This window comes from Dromiciops gliroides, chromosome 1 (genome assembly GCF_019393635.1).
Source record: "Dromiciops gliroides isolate mDroGli1 chromosome 1, mDroGli1.pri, whole genome shotgun sequence".
Taxonomy (NCBI): Eukaryota; Metazoa; Chordata; class Mammalia; order Microbiotheria; family Microbiotheriidae; genus Dromiciops; species Dromiciops gliroides.
This window is the reverse complement of record NC_057861.1, coordinates 55,506,753-55,524,748: the sequence shown is the minus strand read 5'-3', so window position 1 is coordinate 55,524,748 and position 17,996 is coordinate 55,506,753. Positions and strand designations below refer to the sequence as shown.

Sequence of the window (17,996 nt, the reverse complement as noted above, 5' to 3'; positions counted from 1 at the left end):
ATGAGGTCAGATTTGAACTCAGGTCTTCCTGAATCCAGGACTGGTGCTTTATCCACTGCACCACCTAGCCGCCCCCAATGATTATATATTTAAAGAGCTCTGTGAATGTTAAATGTAATCATTTGTTGAACTGAAAGTGTTTGATAAGATGACAGAAGATGGGAAGTCCATGTGGGAGGTATTTCGGAAAGATAGGCTCACTAGTGCTCAGGTGGGGAAGCCCTGAAATGGTTCAACCATTCTGGAAAGTGATTTAGAATTGTGGGAAAAAAAGTCATTGAAATATCTATACCCTCTGACCCAGAGGTTCTACTACTAGACACCTTCAGTCCCCTCCTTTGGGTGGGCTCTAGTTTGTCATTGTCCTTCCTAAAATACGGCATTCAGAACTGAACAGAATGAAGAGAATGACAAAAAAGGACCCTCCACACACCAAAGATAGCAGCTTCTTTTTCCCTGGGAGCAAAGAATTAGAAGCAAAGTTGATGCCAATCGATCGGGTAATGACTAAATAAGTTATGGCACATGAATGTACTTGAATATTACTGTGCTGTAAGAAATGATAACTATGATGCGCATATAGAAACATGGAAGATTTCCATGAGCTGATGCAGAGTGAAGCAGGCAGAGCCAGGAAGACAATATGCCTAGTGACTCCTACGATGTAAATGAAAAGAACAAGAACAAGGAAACAAAGAAAACAATGCTTCCAGTGACAAAGCTTGCCCCAAAGGAGAAAGAAGAGATGTTGCCTCCCTTGCTTCTTTGTAAGAATAGGGGTGGGGAGGGGCAGCTAGGTGGCACAATGGATAAAGCACAAGCCCTGGATTCAGGAGGACCTGAGTTCAAATATGACCTCAGACACTTTACACTTACTAGCTGTGTGACCCTGGGCAAGTCACTTAACCCCAATTGCCTCACACACACACAAAAAAAGAATAGGGGATGATTTGCTGGTGTGGATGCTGCATATGTTGTCAGATTTCTACCCCCCCCCCCAAAAAAAAATTGTGGGTTAATTTTGCAGAACTATTTTTCTTCTCTTTTTCCTGGGGGGGGGTCATGGGGGATTGTGGGAGACCAGGGAGGGATATGTTAGGGGATGCAGGTGACATAAAAAACAAAAGATCTCTATAAAAATGGATTTTTAAAAAGTGTTTTGTAACCCTGAAAGGACTAGAGATATATTCCCACCACTCTGACTTCAACACTGAACTGGAAGAACTTTAGAAAATGCCAATGGGGGTGTTCTAAGTCTGAGCATTGTGACTGGCTGCTGGCATATGCATTTTTTCCCATTTGGGACCTTGAAGCCTTCAACTGTAGAGCCAGGGACAACGGAACCCCCAGTGCACACAGCCCCCCTCCCCTCTCAGTAGGAAGAAAGACAACAAGCTTTGTGTTAACCTTTATTAGCAAATATGGAAGCCAGCCCTCAGCCTTCAAACTGGGCCCCGGGTGCCCCATTTCCTGCGAGGCACCTCCCTTCTACCCACCAAGGCCAGGGAAAGAAAACTCAAGCCAAGGGATAGTCCCACCTTGGCTCCCAAATAGCAGGGGAGGGGGAACTCCTAGAGCCCAGGCAGGAAGAAGCTCAGCAGGTTCATCAGCCCAGAAAATCCAGGTACCAGGGCAGAGGGAGACAGTAAGTGGAGGACCCCACCCACCCATCCCAGACAATCTGTGTTCTGGTTCCAGAGCAGCTGTGAGGACTAGCCAGGGGAGGAGCTATCACTGTCTAGGTCTGAGGCTGGCCCAGAAGATGTAGCCATACCAGGGCTAGTGGTCCGAGAGGCCAGGTAGGCTGGGCCGGGCCCAGGGCCAGCCCCAGCCTGGCAGCAGGGACGGTGCCGGCTGCCCAGGCGCGATCTCAGCAGTTGATAGCTGAAGTAGACAGTGCAGAAGAAGAGGGGAATACTGCAGGCCACGGCCAGGATCACCACGGTCGTTGTCTTCAACTGCTTGGGCTGGGCCAGCGGTAAAGAGCTGGTGAGCTGGGACCGTGATAGGGAGAGGGAGGAGGTAGTTGGGGGTGGGGAGCAGGAATGAGTCCGCGCGTTCAGGGTGTAGTGGGGCGGGCAGGCTGTGCAGGCATGAGCCGAGTGGCCTTGACATGTATAGCAGGAAGGGTGGCAGCTGGCACAGACCCGGACCTTGGAGGCAGGATGGCCAGCTTCGGGCCTTAAGCCCCGGCGAGTCCGGTTGAAATATCGGGGAGGGCAATAGGAGAGGCAGAAGCGGCCCAGGATGTAGTAGGGGCTGATACACTCTGTAGGGAGATGATAGAATCAGACACACCAAAGATAGTATGAATGAGGCAGGGATAGATTGGAGGCATTTAGAGATGTTGGACATATTATTCAGGGAGGCTGGGCCATAGGATCACAGATTTATATCGGGGAGAGACCCTAAAGGCATGTTATTAAGTCCAGTCCCGCCCCCCCCATTTTACAAATGAAGAAACTGAGGCACAGAAAGATTAAGTGATTTGCCCAGGGGCCTGAAGTTAGCGCCTGAGATAGGATTTGAACCCAAGTCTTCCTGACATCATGCCCAGTGCCCTCTCCAATCCACTACACTGGGCCATAACAGCTCCTGTCCCCAAAATCTCTCCCATGGTCTGAAGTGGCCAGGGGCCAGGGCCTGTCACTCACTTTGGCACAGGCCCTTGGGGTCCCATTGCAAGCATTCACTGGTCACCTGCGTGCTCAGCTTCCGGGCCAACATATTCTCCTCTGTCCCATACAGAATCAGAGTATAGCTCTGAAGAGTCCCTGAACAGTGTGAGGTGGGAAGCGGGGCAGAGAGGATAATGATTATAGTGGGGAGAGCAGGGGTGCGGGTATCTTGTCTAAGAGCACGAGGAGAGCCAAGCCTCCAGGGCAGAATCCCTAGAGATTCTAGGGGACCTCCCCTCCCTCCTCCTCTTCCCCCTCCATGCCCTCCCCCCCCTCCTCCCCTGCTCTCCTCAGTGCCTCACCAAAGTTATAATAATAGCCTTTGTTCTCTAGTTCCAGGGTCCAGATGCCCTGTGGGTCCTCATCCCAGAAGTGCGTGGACATGAAGATCCAATTCTTATAACCCCGGCTGCTGGTGTCAAAGGGCCTGAAGGAGGGAGAATGAGCTGCTTTGGGGAAAGCAGAGATGGAGGGCACCGAGGTTGGAGGAGAACTAGGTAACCCAATGGAGTCAGGAAGGACTCCAGTTCAAATCTGGCCTCGGATGTCTGTTAGCTGTGTGACCCTGGGCAAGTCAATTCATCTCTTTCTGCCTCAGTTTCTTCATCTATAAAATGGAGACAATAATAGTGCCTACCTCCCAGGATTGTTGTAAAGATAAAATAACACTTGTAAAACCCTTTGCAAATCTTCAAACACTATATAAATGCTACTATTACCAGGAAGAGGTGGGGACAGTGGGGGCAGAAGTGAGGGGACCAGGGAAGTTCTAAGCCACAGTCAGGTCCTTATCATCCTGCCCTGAGACCCTCCCCATCTCCACAGGCGGCCTGAGGAATCTTCCTAATGCCAAACTCTTACTTACCCTTTACACAGTTCAAAAACCAACCAACCAACCCCAAATGCCAAATAGAGGGTAAATTCGTAATCTTAGCATTCAAGGCCCTTCCCAATCTGACTCCAGCCTCCCTGGTCTCATCTCCTCTCCTTCCTGTACTCCACATTCCAGTCAAACTAGACTAGCCCCCCGCCCCCCCCCTTCTCCATCCTCTTCCTTTGCTCTCTCCTCTCTGGGCCTCCCCATTCTTGGAAAGGGTTCCTTTCTTTCCACCCCCATCTCCATCGACTGAAGGGCCTCCCTTCCTTCAAGGACCATATCAGGTGGGGTGTCTGCCAGGAAGCATTTCCTGATTCCTCCAGGTGCCACAGTCCCAGAATGACCGAATTTCAGTTGAAAGAGGCCACTATGTGTCTCCATGGCCAAGGACACTGGACTCAGGAAGAACCGAGTTCAAATTCCACCTCAAAGGGGCAGCTAGGTGGCACAGTTGATAGAGCACCCACCTTAGATTCAGGAGGACCTGAGTTCAAATCCAGCCTCAGACACTTGACACTTACTAGCTGTGTGACCCTGGGCAAGTCACTTAACCCTCATAGCCCTGCCCCCAAAAAAGCAAAACAAAACAAATTCCACCTCAAACACTTATGTGACCCCAGGCAAAGTAACTGAATCTCTCTCAGCCTCAGTTTCCTCTCTGTTCCATTCTCCACATAATTGCTAAAATAATTTTCCGAAAGCATATCTCTGACCCAATCACCGCCTGCTGAAAAATCTCTAACTCCTTAGGTTGGTGCTTAGAGCCCTTCCCCACCTGGCTCCCGCCAGTCTTTCCAGATTGATGTCACATCCCGCCCTTTCACCAACTCCAGTCTACATTCTGGCCAGACTTGCCTGATTGCCCCTCCTTGTATGTGATATTCCATCTCCTCTCTCCATACCTTTGCTTCAGGCTGTCCCCTTTTGCCCAGAATGCACTCCCTTCTCCTCTTAGAATGTCTGATGCCCTTCAGAGCTCATCCCCAGGGATACCACCTACCGGAGGCTGTTCCTGATCTTTCTCCCACCCCCCAACAGCCCCAAATACCTCCCCCCATCCTGAAATTGCCTCGTTTTTACTTTGTATGTGTTGATACTTAGTGTGTATATACCCACCTCCTCAAGGCTGTGAGGATAAAATAAAATAACTATAAAGCACTTTGCAAACTTCAAAATGCTATAGAGATGCTAGCTAGGTTGGGATTGATGATGCTGTGCTATCTCCCCCAATAGAATGTAAATTCCTTATTCTCTTTGTACATTGAGTTTGTCTTTGCATTTCCAATGCCTCAGATTGAGTAGGGCACATGATAAAGAAATGCTTGTTGACTGGTCACCCAGCTTTTGCTTAGAAAACTCACACACAGGAGATCAGAACGGAATTCGGGCCTCCAGACACGGTCTGCTCAGGGCAACATGGGTCAATCTATTACACCTCCTTATTCCTGCTTGCTATGACTCTCAATGCAGTTAAATATCACATTCACTCCCTCAGGTGCCAAATCATATTGCTGATTAATGTTGAGTTTACGATCTACTAAAACTCCCAGATCTTTTTTCAGATGAATTTCTGTCTAATCATACTCTCCCCAATCTTGTGTTTGTGCAATTGATTTTTTGAGCCCAATATTATGACTTTCTATTTATCTCTATTAGATTTCATGTTAAGGTTCAGCTCAATGTTTTTCCATCAAGATTTTCTTTTTGGACTCCTGACCATCCCCATCCAATGTATTAACTATTCCTTTTGGCTTTGTACCATTGGCAAATTTGATAAGGATGCCAGCTAAGCCTTATCCAAGTTATAATATAAGATTTTCTTTGGACAACATTAAACAGCCCTGGGCCATGCATAGAGTCTTAGGCACTCCCCTGGAAATCTCTTTCCAAGATGATATACTTTCTTTTAAAAAAAATTTATTTATTTTAATTTTTCTCAATTACATGTAAAGATATTTTTTGAGTTCCAAATTTTTCTCCCACCCTCCCTTCTCTCCCCCCTCCCAAGGCCAACAATCAATGAGATGATATACTCTCATTAATAACTACATAATAGCTGTTCATTCAATCAATTCTAAATCTACCTGAATGTGGAGTCAGTCACTATATGACTGTCTAGCCCAGGGCTTCTTCTTTTTCTTTTTCTTCGTCTTTTTTTTTTTGCGGGGCATTGAGGGTTAAGTGACTTGCCCAGGGTCACACAGCTAGTAAGTGTCAAGTGTCTGAGGTCAGATTTGAACTCAGGTCCTCCTGGCACCAGGGCCCGTGCTCTAGCCACTGCGCCACCTAGCTGCCCCTCCCTCTCTTTTTAAAAATCAGGACAATATTTGCCTTTCTCTCCCCCTTGGGTACCTCTCCCATTCTCCATAATCTTTCCAAGGTCCCTAGCAGTGACCTGACAACCACATCTGCCAGTTCATCCAGTCCCCTGCTGAGTATATAGTTGGCTTGGGCCAAGTGAGTTGAACTCATCAATGATGTTTCCTTCTCATTCTCTGTACATTCTGTCTTTTAAGAAGCTGATGAGGGACAGCTAGGTGGTGCAGTGGATAGAGCACCGGCCCTGGAGTCAGGAGGACCTGAGTTCAAATCTGGCCTCAGATACTTGACACTTACTAGCTGTGTGACCCTGGGCAAGTCACTTAACCCCAATTGCCTCACCAAAAAAAAGAAAGAAAGAAAGAAGCTGATGTGTCAGTTGCCTTGTGTAGACACATCACTTTCTAGGGCCTCTGACTTTTCAAAGCCAGACCCTCCCCCTTAGCACTGGGCTCAGTCTCCCTTATGTCCTAACCCCACCTTTAACCCTTAGTTAGAGCATCAGCTCCTGGAGGGCAGGATCTCTGTCCTATCTATTGTGCACCAGGACTATGAACAAGGATTGAATTAAACTGAGGCTGAGCTCACCTGACTGCTACAAGGGTGGAATGTGTGCCCATGGGGCTGGTGAGCGTGATCTCCAGGTCCCCTCGACGACTGTAGGTGAGGGACAGCTGTACCTGGACGTGTTCCAGTGAGCGGATGTGGGGGTCGTCCCCTCGGCAGGCTGATACATTTCGCCTCACCTGCGTCCTTGGTTTAATGGGACTGCCCAGGGGTGGGGTGGGGGATGAGAACACAGGAGTCACATGGAGCAGCTGAGACCCTCTTCACCCTGGGGTGGGGCCAGGAGCAGGGGAGAACCCAGGAAAAGTGACCGGGACCCTGGCCAGGCAGGGAAACACTCAGAGAATGTCCAGGTTAGGTGGGCCCTTAGAACACAGAAAGTCAGAACCAGGAGGGTCCTTAGAACATAGGAGGTCAGAGCCTAAAGGGCCCCTAGAACACAGACTGTGGGAACTAGGAGGAACCTTAGAAAACATAATGTCAGAGCTGGGGGGTCAGGGGTCAGGGTGTCTTTAAAAGATATCTATTCCAACCTTGGCACCAACAAGGTAACGCACAAGTTAGAGCTAAGGTGTGAACCAAGGCCTTTTGACTCCCAAACTCTTTCCACCATGCTTCTTACACTAGGCTTATATTTTAGCAGAATGAATAAGAAAGGTCTAAGGGCATTGGCCCTGGAATCAGGAGCATCTGAGTTCAAATTTGGCCTCAGATACTTAACTGGCTGTGTGACCCTGGGCAAGTTACTTAACCCTGATTGCCTTAAAAAAAAACAAGACCTGGGGGGAAATGATGAAAGGCCTAAGAAGGGAGCCACACTGGGACTGCTGATGGAAGGAAATAAAGTGAGTTAGGGGGCCCAGCAGGACCCAGGACCATAGGAGGAGGGGATAGATGGGAAGAAAGGCAAATGCCACAGACTCTTACCATCCTATACTAGACTGGAGAACAGCATAGTGGGAAGAGTACAGATTATGAGTCTGCTCTTTCCTGGCTGTGTATGTTTGAACAAACCCCTACCTCCTCTGAGTTTTCATTTCTTCATCTACAAAATGACCCCCTCTGGCTCTAAACAGTGATTTTATGATGCACAGGGCTAGGGCTGCATATGGGATGGGGGAAGTGGAGAAAAGGTTGGGGGGGAGGCTCACATGGGACTGCTGATGACCTTGATAGAACATTTCAACTGGGGTTTCGTTATCCTCCACTTCTTGGCCAAATCCACCAGAAGCCCACCGTCCAGCAACCCATAGCCATAGTGGTGGCTTACTGTGGGCAGATAGGTTCGGGGCCATCTGTTTCTTGGCCCTGAACTCCAGGGCAGGTCCTCCAGGGTCCAGGACCTCCCCACACACCTCACCTTTGCGTCCCACTCCATTGGTGGCCCAGTCCTCGGCCTGCAGTTGAGCTGGCTTGGAAGCCCTCACTACTAGATGTTGCATGTCCCGCCAGGTAAGGAAAGGGCTATGGATGAGGGGACAGGGTAAGGGATTGGGAAAGGAAAAAAGAACTCAGGTTCTAGAAGGAAACAGGTATAGAAGGAAGAGGTATAGGAGAGAGGGCCAAACTGGAGGAAGAAATTCAAATAACATAGAATGTCATAGCTGGGAGGGCCTTTAGAATCCAGAATGTTATAGCTGGAAAAGCTCTTAGAACCCAAAATGTCAGAGCTGGGAGGGCCCTTAGAACAAAGGATGTCAGAGCTAGGAGGGCCCTTAGAACACAGAATATCATAGCTGGGAGGGTACCTAGAACAGAGAATGTCAGGGCTGGGAGGGTGCTTAGAACACAGGATGTCAGATCTGGGAGGGCCCTTAGAACACAAAATGTCAGAATTAGGAGGGATCTTAAAACATAACATGTCAGGGCTGGAAAAATTCAGAACGTCAGTGGTAAAAGGGACTTTATAGATCATTTGGTCCAACCCTCCCACTTTACAGATGAGGAAACTGAGACCTAGGAGGGGGCGATATCTTCACTAATGATGCTGCCTCATCCCCTTGCATGTAAGAGTTGGTGAGTGGAGCCCTTTGGGGAAAGGGGTGGGGGTGATGCAGTCCAGACCCAGCCCTGATTCACCTACTTGGCCTCCAGGGCAAGGGCGATCATGCCAGCAGCCAATGGGGCAGAGGCCGACGTTCCCGTGTGCTTATCTGTGCACCTGTGGTGCAGGTCTGTGGTCACCTGGAGGTGGGGGATGGAGAGGAAAGCAGCGCTACAGCCTTCAGATGGCCAGGTGGGGGGGGCCTGGGGGTGGAGTGGCAGCTCACCATGGGGGCGGGGCTGGGAGCTGCACTTACAATCTGCCCGTCGTCGTTGGTGAGGCCACTGCTGAAGGTGGTGGTGAGGGTGGAGGCGCAGGCCTCGCTGTACCAGGGAACAAGGCCATGCTGGGTCGTGCTGCCCACGGACAGCGTGTAGATGCTGTTGGTGTAGCCGTCGCAGTTACAGTTGTCAAAGTGGAGGCCGCCATTGCCCGAGGCCCAGACGAACAGCGTGCCCAGGTTGCTACGACCCTGGAAAAGAGGTGGGGTGCTGTGGGGTCAGTGGGGCAGGGGAGAAAATGCTTATGCGACTTAGATCTGGAAGGGACCTTAGAAATCTAGCTCAACACCCTCCTCTTCCAAGTCAGGAAAATGAGACCCAGAGAGGGGAAAAGATCGGCCCAAGGTCACGAACAGAAACCCAACTCCAAGGCCATGGCTCTTCCCAACGCACTGTGCTGCCCGGGGGCCCATGCCTTGGCCTTGGCCATCCTTCTCCCTGGAGGGTGAGGAGACAGGCTAACATCTCCCCACTCTGCCTGGGGAGTCAAGTCAGTCTGGAACCAAGCAGAGTATGGTGGAGCCAGTAGGGACAGATCGAGACCCCTTCCTGCTTGAGCTTCTCATTCATTCGTTCAGAGGGAGACAGCATGGGATGGTGGAAGAAATAATGAACCACTGAGAGGATGAGGAACTGGGTCCAGATCCTGGCTCTGTGTATGGGCAAACTCCTTCTCCTCTCTGAGCCTCAGTTTCCTCATCTGTAGAATGAAGGGGTTGTCTAAGAAGATCCCTTAAGGACCCTGCCAGCTCTAAATAGGAACCTATGACCTCTGGGAATTGGGGGAAATCATTTCACTCCTCCGAACCTCAGTTTCCCCATCTGTAAAAAAAAGTTCTATCCGCCGCACCACCTAGCTGCCCCCTGCAACATTCGTTTTTGACTGTTTGGGGGTTTTCCCACTTTCCATCGTGCATTGTTTTCTTGGCCTTGCACCCATTCATGAAGATTGCCACATTTCTCTATATTCGCCATATTTATCATTTCTTTTTTTTTTTTTTAGTGAGGCAATTGGGGTTAAGTGACTTGCCCAGGGTCACACAGCTAGTAAGTGTTAGGTGTCTGAGGCCGGATTTGAACTCAGGTACTCCTGACTCCAGGACCGGTGCTCTATCCACTGTGCCACCTAGCTGCCCCATATTTATCATTTCTTACAGCATAGTGATTTATCATTACAATCCTATACCACAATTTGTCTAGCCACTCCTCAATTGATGGGCATCTAATTTGTTTCCAGTTCTTTGCTAGCACAAACAGCATTGCTATAAATATTTAGGTGCATATAGGGACCTTCTTCTTGTCAGTGGCTTCTTTGGGCTATCAGCCCAGCAATGGAATCTCTGGAGTTAAAACGTATACACACTTTATTATTACATCTTTTGGGGGGGAGGGGCAATGAGGGTTAAGTGACTTGCCCAGGGTCACACAGCTAGTAAGTGTCAAGTGTCTGAGGCTGGATTTGAACTCAGGTCCTCCTGAATTCAGGGCCGGTGCTTTATCCACTGTGCCACCTAGCTGCCCCCAGGTATAGACACTTTAGCCTCTTTGTTTGCATAATTCCAAAATGATGGTAATGATTCACAGCTCCATTAATAACGTACCAGTGTGCCTATTTCCCCACAACGCCATCACCACTGACTATTCCCATCTTTCATCTAGATCAGGGATCATGTACCCCTTTGGCAGGGAATCTGGTGAAGGCCCATATACCCCTTCTCAGAACAATGTTTTCAAATTCATAAAATAAAACACATACAAAAGATTACAATGGAAGCCAATTATATTGAAAATACAGTTATTAACAAAAAAAAATTTTTTTAAGTTCATGTACCCTTGGTTAAGAACTCCTGGCATAGGGGCAGCTAGGTGGTGCAGTGGATAGAGCACTGGCCCTGGATTCAGGCGTACCTGAGTTCAAATCCGGCCTCAGACACTTGACACTTACTAGCTGCGTGACCCTGGGCAAGTCACTTAACCCCCATTGCCGCGCCAAAAAAAAAAAAAAAAAAAGAACTCCTGGCATAGCTGATCTCTAAGGTCTCTTCCAACTCTAACATTCTCCTTGGCCATGGGATGACCAAACTGGTCCAGAAGAGAAAGGTTACCATGGCAACAGAAGACCTAGGTAATATCGTCCATCATCATCATTATGGACAATGGACCAAAAAATGGTGATAGTAACATTTCTGTGGGGTTCATCATTTTCAAAGTACATTCCCCACAACAACCCTGGAAGGCCTGGAGGCATTTATTAGCTGCATGACCTTATATGAGTCCCTTGAAAGATCTGGAACTCATTTTCCACAAGACAGAATTTGTGGCTGTTCAGTTGTGTCTGACTCTTTGTGACCTGATTTCAAAGTTTTCTTTTCTTTTCTTTTTTTTTTTTTTTTTGCGGGGCAATGAGGGTTAAGTGACTTACCCAGGGTCACACAGCTAGTACATATCAAGTGTCTGAGGTCAAATTTGAACTCAGGTATTCCTGAATCCAGGGCCGGTGCTTTATCCACTGTGCCACCTAGCTGCCCCTGATTTTGAAATTTTCTTGGCAGAGATACCGGAGTGGTTTGACATTTTCCTTCTCCAGCTCATTTTACAGATGAGAGAAGTAAGGCCAAAAAAAAGTTAAGTAGGGGGCAGCTAGGTGGCGCAGTGGATAAAGCACCGGCCCTGGATTCAGAAATACCTGAGTTCAAATTTGACCTCAGACACTTGACACTTACTAGCTGTGTGACCCTGGGCAAGTCACTTAACCCCCATTGCCCCGAGCAAAAAAAAAAAAAAGTTAAGTGACTTGCCCAGGATCACCCAGCTAGTAAGTGTCTAAGGTCAAATTTGAACTCAGATCTTCCTGACTCCAGGCCCAGTTCTATCTACTGCACCACCAAGTTGCCCACAAGAAGGAATACTAAAGTATAGTATTATATAGTATTAGGATCACAGGATTTGGATTCCAGTCCTAACACTGCCCTTACTACCTGTGTGAAATCACAAATAATCATTTATCCCATTTTACAAGAGAGGAAATGGCTCACAGAGATTGGAGGAAGAAAGGTTGTGCAGTGGATAGAGTTCTGGATCTGGAATCAGCAAGACTTGGGTTTAAATCCCACCTCAGAAGCTTAGTAGCTGTGTGACCCCTGGGTAAATCACTTAACCTCTGCCTGCCTTAGTGTTCTTATCTGTAAAATTGGGATAGAAGAGTACCTACCTCTCATGGGAGGATTTGCAAACCTTAAATTGATTTATAAATGCTCACTATTATTCTATGATTGACTCCCTCAGTGGTACCAGCCTCCTGTCTGCTTCTGTGCTAACCCCATGCTCAAGGATTTGGGGAATAGAGTCTTCTACCAACAGAAGCAGGAGTTCTGGAGGGTCAGCCTCTTGGGGGAGGAGAAGACTGTGCATATGGTCCCAGAGTCAGAAGAGCAAGGGACTAAGGAACAGCACGAGGGAGTCTGCTGTGATCTTGTCCATCCTCTGCTATTACCATGAGCTCTTAGGAAGACAGGCCGCTTCTCAAGCAACCCCAAGTTCATTGTTTGTTTCTGACAGGTGTCTGAATTTGTGTCCTGTGTTATGAGTCTGGGGGAGAAGTTGGACCTTTCTGCATTTTCCATAGCATGAAATAAAGGCTGGCATCATTATCTCCAGTGCTTGTATAGGACCCAGCAAGCCTTGGGGCAGTTAGGTGGTGCAATAGATAAAGCACCAGCCCTGGATTCAGGAGGACCTGAGTTCAAATCTGGCCTTAGACACTTGACACTTACTAGCCGTGTGACCCTGGGGAAATCATTTGACCCTCATTGCCCCACAAAAAAAAAAAAAATGTATTTCCACTCAGGACCCAGCAAGCCTTTCATCTCTAGAATCCATGACCTAAATTATATTCTGAGCTTTCCCAGAGGGAAACTCTGGGTGGGAACAAAACAAACCAAAGAGTGATGATTTAGAAAAGTCCCCTAGATTGGACGTGGTACTTATAAGCCCAAAGCTTTGGCCACAAGTCAAGGATCATCCGCTCTCTCTGGACAACAGGTCCATAGTAAGGTTGTTGTTGCACCCCATAGCAACCCCAGTGCTTCCAACTTGTGTGGGCTTGAAGGAGTGGCAAAGCTTGGCATTTTCTTTTGATATCTTTGCTTTTCCCCTATATTTTGTGGCTATGGGCTTTGGGGCAGACACATATTGGCCCCGAGGCAGCTCCCAAAGGAGTTGTGTGCAGCTCTGTGTGCGGGTGAGGGCTTCCAGGCCTCGTCTACTGTGCAGGGTCAGGACCCTCACTCGCAAGTAATGGGGGTGAAGATTTATTAACCTATTTGTCCTTATTTATTGAGGAGTTATTGATTGTTTATTAATCTATTAATTTGGGAAAGTTTAAGAACAGAGCATCATAGATGCGGCTGGGCACTCTTTGCCAGGGAGAACAAGGCCCTGAGAAAGGCAATCAGGAAAAAGGGCTGCACCGAGGGATCTTCTGGGCACAATGGAACCCCTCCCCCTAGTCCCCAGGGAGCTGTCCTCAATCCATCCCAGCATCTAGTACAGAGCCTGGCACCTTGTTCAGTCATATCCAAGTCTTTGTGACCCCATGCACCACAGTACATCAATGCTGTCCATGGGGTTTCCTTTTTATGAATAATTTTATATATTGGGGGCAGCTAGGTGGTACAGTGGATAAAGTACCAGCCCTGGATTCAGGAGGACCTGAGTTCAAATCCGGCCTCAGACACTTGACACTTACTAGCTGTGTGACCCTGGGCAAGTCACTTAACCCTCATTGCCCCGCAAAAACAAAACAAAACAAAATAATTTTATATAATTTTCCTAGTTACATGTAAAAACAATGTTTAACATTTGTTTTTTAAAATTAAAAAGCAGGGGCAGCTAGGTGGCACAGTGGATAGAGCACCAGCCCTAGAGTCAGGAGGACCTGAGTTCAAATCCGGCCTCAGACATTTGACACTTACCAGCTGTGTGACCCTAGGCAAGTCACTTAACCCCAATTGCCTCACTTAAAAAAAAAATTAAAAAGCAATTAGATATAGGTTATACATGTGCAATCAAGGGTCCATGGGGTTTTCTTAGCAAAGATACTAGAATGGTTTTCCATTTCCTTCTCTGGTAGATTAAGGCAAACAGAAATTAAGTGACTTGCCCAGGGTAATTTTTTTTTTCTAGTGAGGCGATTGGGGTTAAGTGACTTGCCCAGGGTCACACAGCTAGTAAGTGTTAAGTGTCTGAGGCCGGATTTGAACTCAGGTACTCCTGACTCCAGGGCCAGTGCTCTATCCACTGTGCCATCTAGCTGCCCCAGGGTCATATTTCTAATAAGTATCTGGAGCCAGATTTGAACTCGGGAAGATGTCTTTCTTACTCCTGGCTGGACACGATCCACTGCACCACCTAGCTACTGCTGCTTCTGTGTGGGTGGGGGGTTGTTTTTGTTTTTGTTTTGTTAAGTCTTTTTGGTTTTTTTCTGGGCAACAAGGGTTAAGTGACTTGTCCAGGGTCTGTGACACAGCTAGTAAGTATCAAGTGTCTGAGGTCAGATTTGAACTCAGGTCCTCCTGAATCCAGGGCCGGTGCTTTATCCACTGTGCTACCTAGCTTCTTATTAAGGTGCTTATTAAATACTAGTTGAATTGATTTGCCAAAGTTCCTTAGCTAGTAAGTTGGTGGAGTCAGGATTCAGACTCAGGCCTGCAGGATCCAGGTCTAGGGTATACCATGTTATATCAGTAGTTGTGCCACCTCCCTCACGCAGGGTATGATAAGGACCAGATGCGACTGTGGCCTAGAACACCATCAATGATGTGGAGCTTCCCAGACCTGGGGCTTCTAGGGACCTTAGCCACTGTCTCCTCCAAACCTGCCCCTTCACTTTTTACAGATGAGGGAACTGAGGGGAGCTGAGCTGAACTGAGAGGAAGTCCCTTGCCCAAAGGCCACCTGGCTAGTAAGAGGCAGAGCTCAAATTTGAACTCAAGTCTTCCAACTGCAAATCCAGCTCTTTTCTAAGCTGCCCCTAAACTGTAAAGAATTCTAAGAATATGAATGACGTTATGATAACTTCCCACGTTTCTCAAGCACTTTATAGTTTATAGAGTTATTACTTGCACAGTCCTGTGAGGTAGGAAGTATATTATTATCCCCATTTTGCAGATAAGGAAACCAAGCCTTGGGGGCAGCTAGGTGGCACAGTGGATAAAGCACCGGCCCTGGATTCAGGAGGACCTGAGTTCAAATACAGCCTCAGACACTTGATACTTACTAGCTGTATGACCCTGGGCAAGTCACTAAACCCTCATTGCCCTGAAAAAAAGAAAAAAAAAAGAAAAGAAAAAGAAACCGAGGCTCCGAAGGAGGATTTATTCAGTGTCCCACGGCTTGTAAAGAGCTGAGACAGGACTTCCCCGCCAGGCCCAAGTCTCCCCACATTACCCTGCCCTGCATCTCCAAGAAAAAGGAAGGTGAGGAAGACTGAGTGATCTGCAGGGCTAGAACATGAAAGTGAGTTTCCTGACTGAACTGGGTTTTAGTCTTGCCCTCTGTCAATAGCCATTGAGGTCTGACTGCTAGGACGTGAGGTCCAGGGCAAGGATGGGGGTCTAATAGGCAAAAGTTATCTGTTTCATCACAGCCGTGTGGCCCTGACAAGTCACTTCTCTCTGAGCCTCGATTCCCTGACTTGTAAAACAGGGGTATTCCCCACAAGATTATTGGGAAGAAAGCACTTTGCACATCTTGAAGAACCACAGAAATGTGAAAAAAATCACCACCCTCTACAAGAAGACCCCTCCCTTACTCCTTTGCAGAAATTGGGGGGGAAGGGTATCCCACAGGTGTGGAACATTGCAAATATCGTCAGATTGCTTTGGCCAGCTTTTCTTAATTTGTGTTCTCTTCCTCTTTTTTTTTTTTTTTTTTAAAGATTCTTAGGGGCAGCTAGGTGGTGCAGTGGATAAAGCACCAACCCTGGATTCAGGAGGACCTGAGTTCAAATCCAGCCTCAGATACTTGACACTAGCTGTGTTACCCTGGGCAAGTCACTTAACCCTCATTTCCACAAGGAAAAAAAGAAAAAAGAAAGAAAGAAATTCTCATAAAGGATGACCTTTTGGATGGTAGGAGGGAGAGAGATACAGGGGGATGTTTAGATGTAAAAACAAAAGATGCCAACAAAAATGTAGTTAATTTTTGAAAACCATCATCACCTCCCCCTACTGGTGTTGAATCTGACCTTACCTCTGAGTCTGGGTTTAGCTGTACATTAGGACAGGCTCTGAACTACAAACAGAAGGGTTAGTCTTGGGTGTGTATGGAAAAGTATCCCCAGGACACATGGCCATAGCTCCAACTCACTGTGTTGACGCCCTGGGAGAAGGCCTCTTGAGCCAGCACCCCAGGGCCATCCACTGTGCGCCCGTCGTCCTCAGGACCCCAGCTGGCGCTATAGATATGAATGTGTTGGGGCTGAAAGCTCAGGGACTGGGCCTCTACAATGTCAGTGATGGGGCCATCCAGCATCCTCACACCTGGGGATGAGGGAAGAGAAGTGGGGATGGGGGTGGGGTCTGGGACCTCCCACCCACTTCCCAAGGCTCTCTCCATCCCCACACCTGGCCTGCATTTGTAGTCAAGACTCAGATATCTGTAGGACTCCACATTGCCCCCAACAGCCAAGACTCTAGAGTGGTAAGAGCCCCTAGAACGTAGAGCATTGACACTGGAAAGAGCCTCCTATGACTTGGAGTAGAACTTCTCAAACTGTTTTTGCTGCTGACCCGGTAACATTCTCTAAGGAGAAGAATCCGAGCACATCCCAGAAGAGTTGAGAAACCGGAATGCGCGTGTTGTTTTGAGTGAAGATGAGAGGAGACAGAGAAATCTCAAAGCCTAGCAGCCTGGAGGAATGAGGGAGATGTCTGAGCTGAGCTCTCCCTATTTAAGGGGAGGTTTGGAGTTCAAGGCCCCACTTTCCTTCCAATCAGAAAGACAGAGGGTGATTATGGGATTGTACAGAATGATGAGGTTATCCCAATAACAAGCTTCCAGAGGGGGGTTGGGAGGAGTCTGGGCTGGGGGTGTCCTCAAGTAGAGCAGCCAGGTGATAAGCAATAACTCTCTTATGTGGCGGTTGGACTAGGTGCTAAGGTCCATTCCAGGTCTCTAATTCTGTGGTTCTTGAGACTGTCTAGCCTGAAGTATTTGAGGGCTGTCATGTGCAAGAGAGATCAGGCAGTCAGTCAACATTCCCTGTTCTAAGGGCCCTCCCAATTCTAACATTCCCTGTTCTAAGGATCCCCCAGCTCTGACATTCCCTGTTCTAAAGTCCATTCTAGATCTGACATTCCATGTTCTAAGGGCCCTCCCAACTCTAATCAATAGTTTTTAGAAATGACTCCATGTGCCCAATGTACTACTTAGACAGTGGTTCCCACCCACAGACACCAGAACCTGGAGCACCCTCTGTGACACTCTGAAGCACTGAGCCTCAGTGCCACTTTTACCTGCCTTGTGGCAGGCAGCAGCACCCTGGCATGGGGGGCTGGGGCACTCATCTCAAGACCATCACCAGAAACATAGATTTATCACTGGGAAGGCCCCTAAGGGGTTCTAGTTCCATCTCTGGCTGGAAATCACTTCTGAAACAAGGATGCCCACCACCCCGTGCTGCCCCCTGCCTGCCCCGATGGGGCCCAACCTCCAATCTTGGCATTGTAGGCCACACCCACGCCGCAGATCCCATTGTTGGCAACAGCCGCCACTTCCCCAGCACAGCGAGTCCCGTGCCTGGGGAGAGGGAGAAAGAGTAGCTTGGTGAGATGGTCCATCCCTCGCCTCAGTTGAAGCTCCAAAGAAGGCACCCCTGTACGCCTCTCCACCAGCACCCGCGCAAGAAGCTCACCGATTGTCATCCATGAGGGTGTATCGGGGCTGTGGGTCAGGGTCATGGTCATTGAAGTCGTAACTGGCCAGGTGATCCTGGACCAAAAGATGATAGGATTTAGGGTTGGAAGAAGCTCTGGAGACCATCTAGTTGGCCAACTGAGGCCTTAAGTATTGAGTGACCTGTCCAAGGCTACACAGGACAACAAGTAGCAGAGCTGGGATCTGAAGTTCCTCACAGGGAGTACATGCCAAAGAGGAGCAGGCAGCCTTGGGAGAGCATGGGCCCCCTGATCACTTAAGGTCTCAGGTAAAGGCTGAATGACCATTTACTT

The 17,996-nt window shown here is 48.3% G+C and overlaps 1 protein-coding gene across 1 annotated transcript in view; it reads right to left on the bottom strand.

Moving 5' to 3' along the window:
* Positions 1-1,712: 1,712 nt before the first annotated feature.
* Positions 1,713-17,996, bottom strand: part of PCSK4 (proprotein convertase subtilisin/kexin type 4) — a 30,713-nt gene continuing 14,429 nt past the window's right edge. The window contains exons 5-15 of the mRNA XM_043976760.1: positions 17,681-17,757; positions 17,477-17,565; positions 16,135-16,307; positions 8,742-8,957; positions 8,525-8,625; positions 7,802-7,905; positions 7,593-7,710; positions 6,463-6,642; positions 2,981-3,105; positions 2,655-2,774; positions 1,713-2,269 (exon numbers count right to left, since the gene is read on the bottom strand). Coding sequence (XP_043832695.1) covers positions 1,713-2,269; positions 2,655-2,774; positions 2,981-3,105; positions 6,463-6,642; positions 7,593-7,710; positions 7,802-7,905; positions 8,525-8,625; positions 8,742-8,957; positions 16,135-16,307; positions 17,477-17,565; positions 17,681-17,757 — 1,860 coding nt within the window. The remainder of the gene's footprint in view (positions 2,270-2,654; positions 2,775-2,980; positions 3,106-6,462; positions 6,643-7,592; positions 7,711-7,801; positions 7,906-8,524; positions 8,626-8,741; positions 8,958-16,134; positions 16,308-17,476; positions 17,566-17,680; positions 17,758-17,996) is intronic.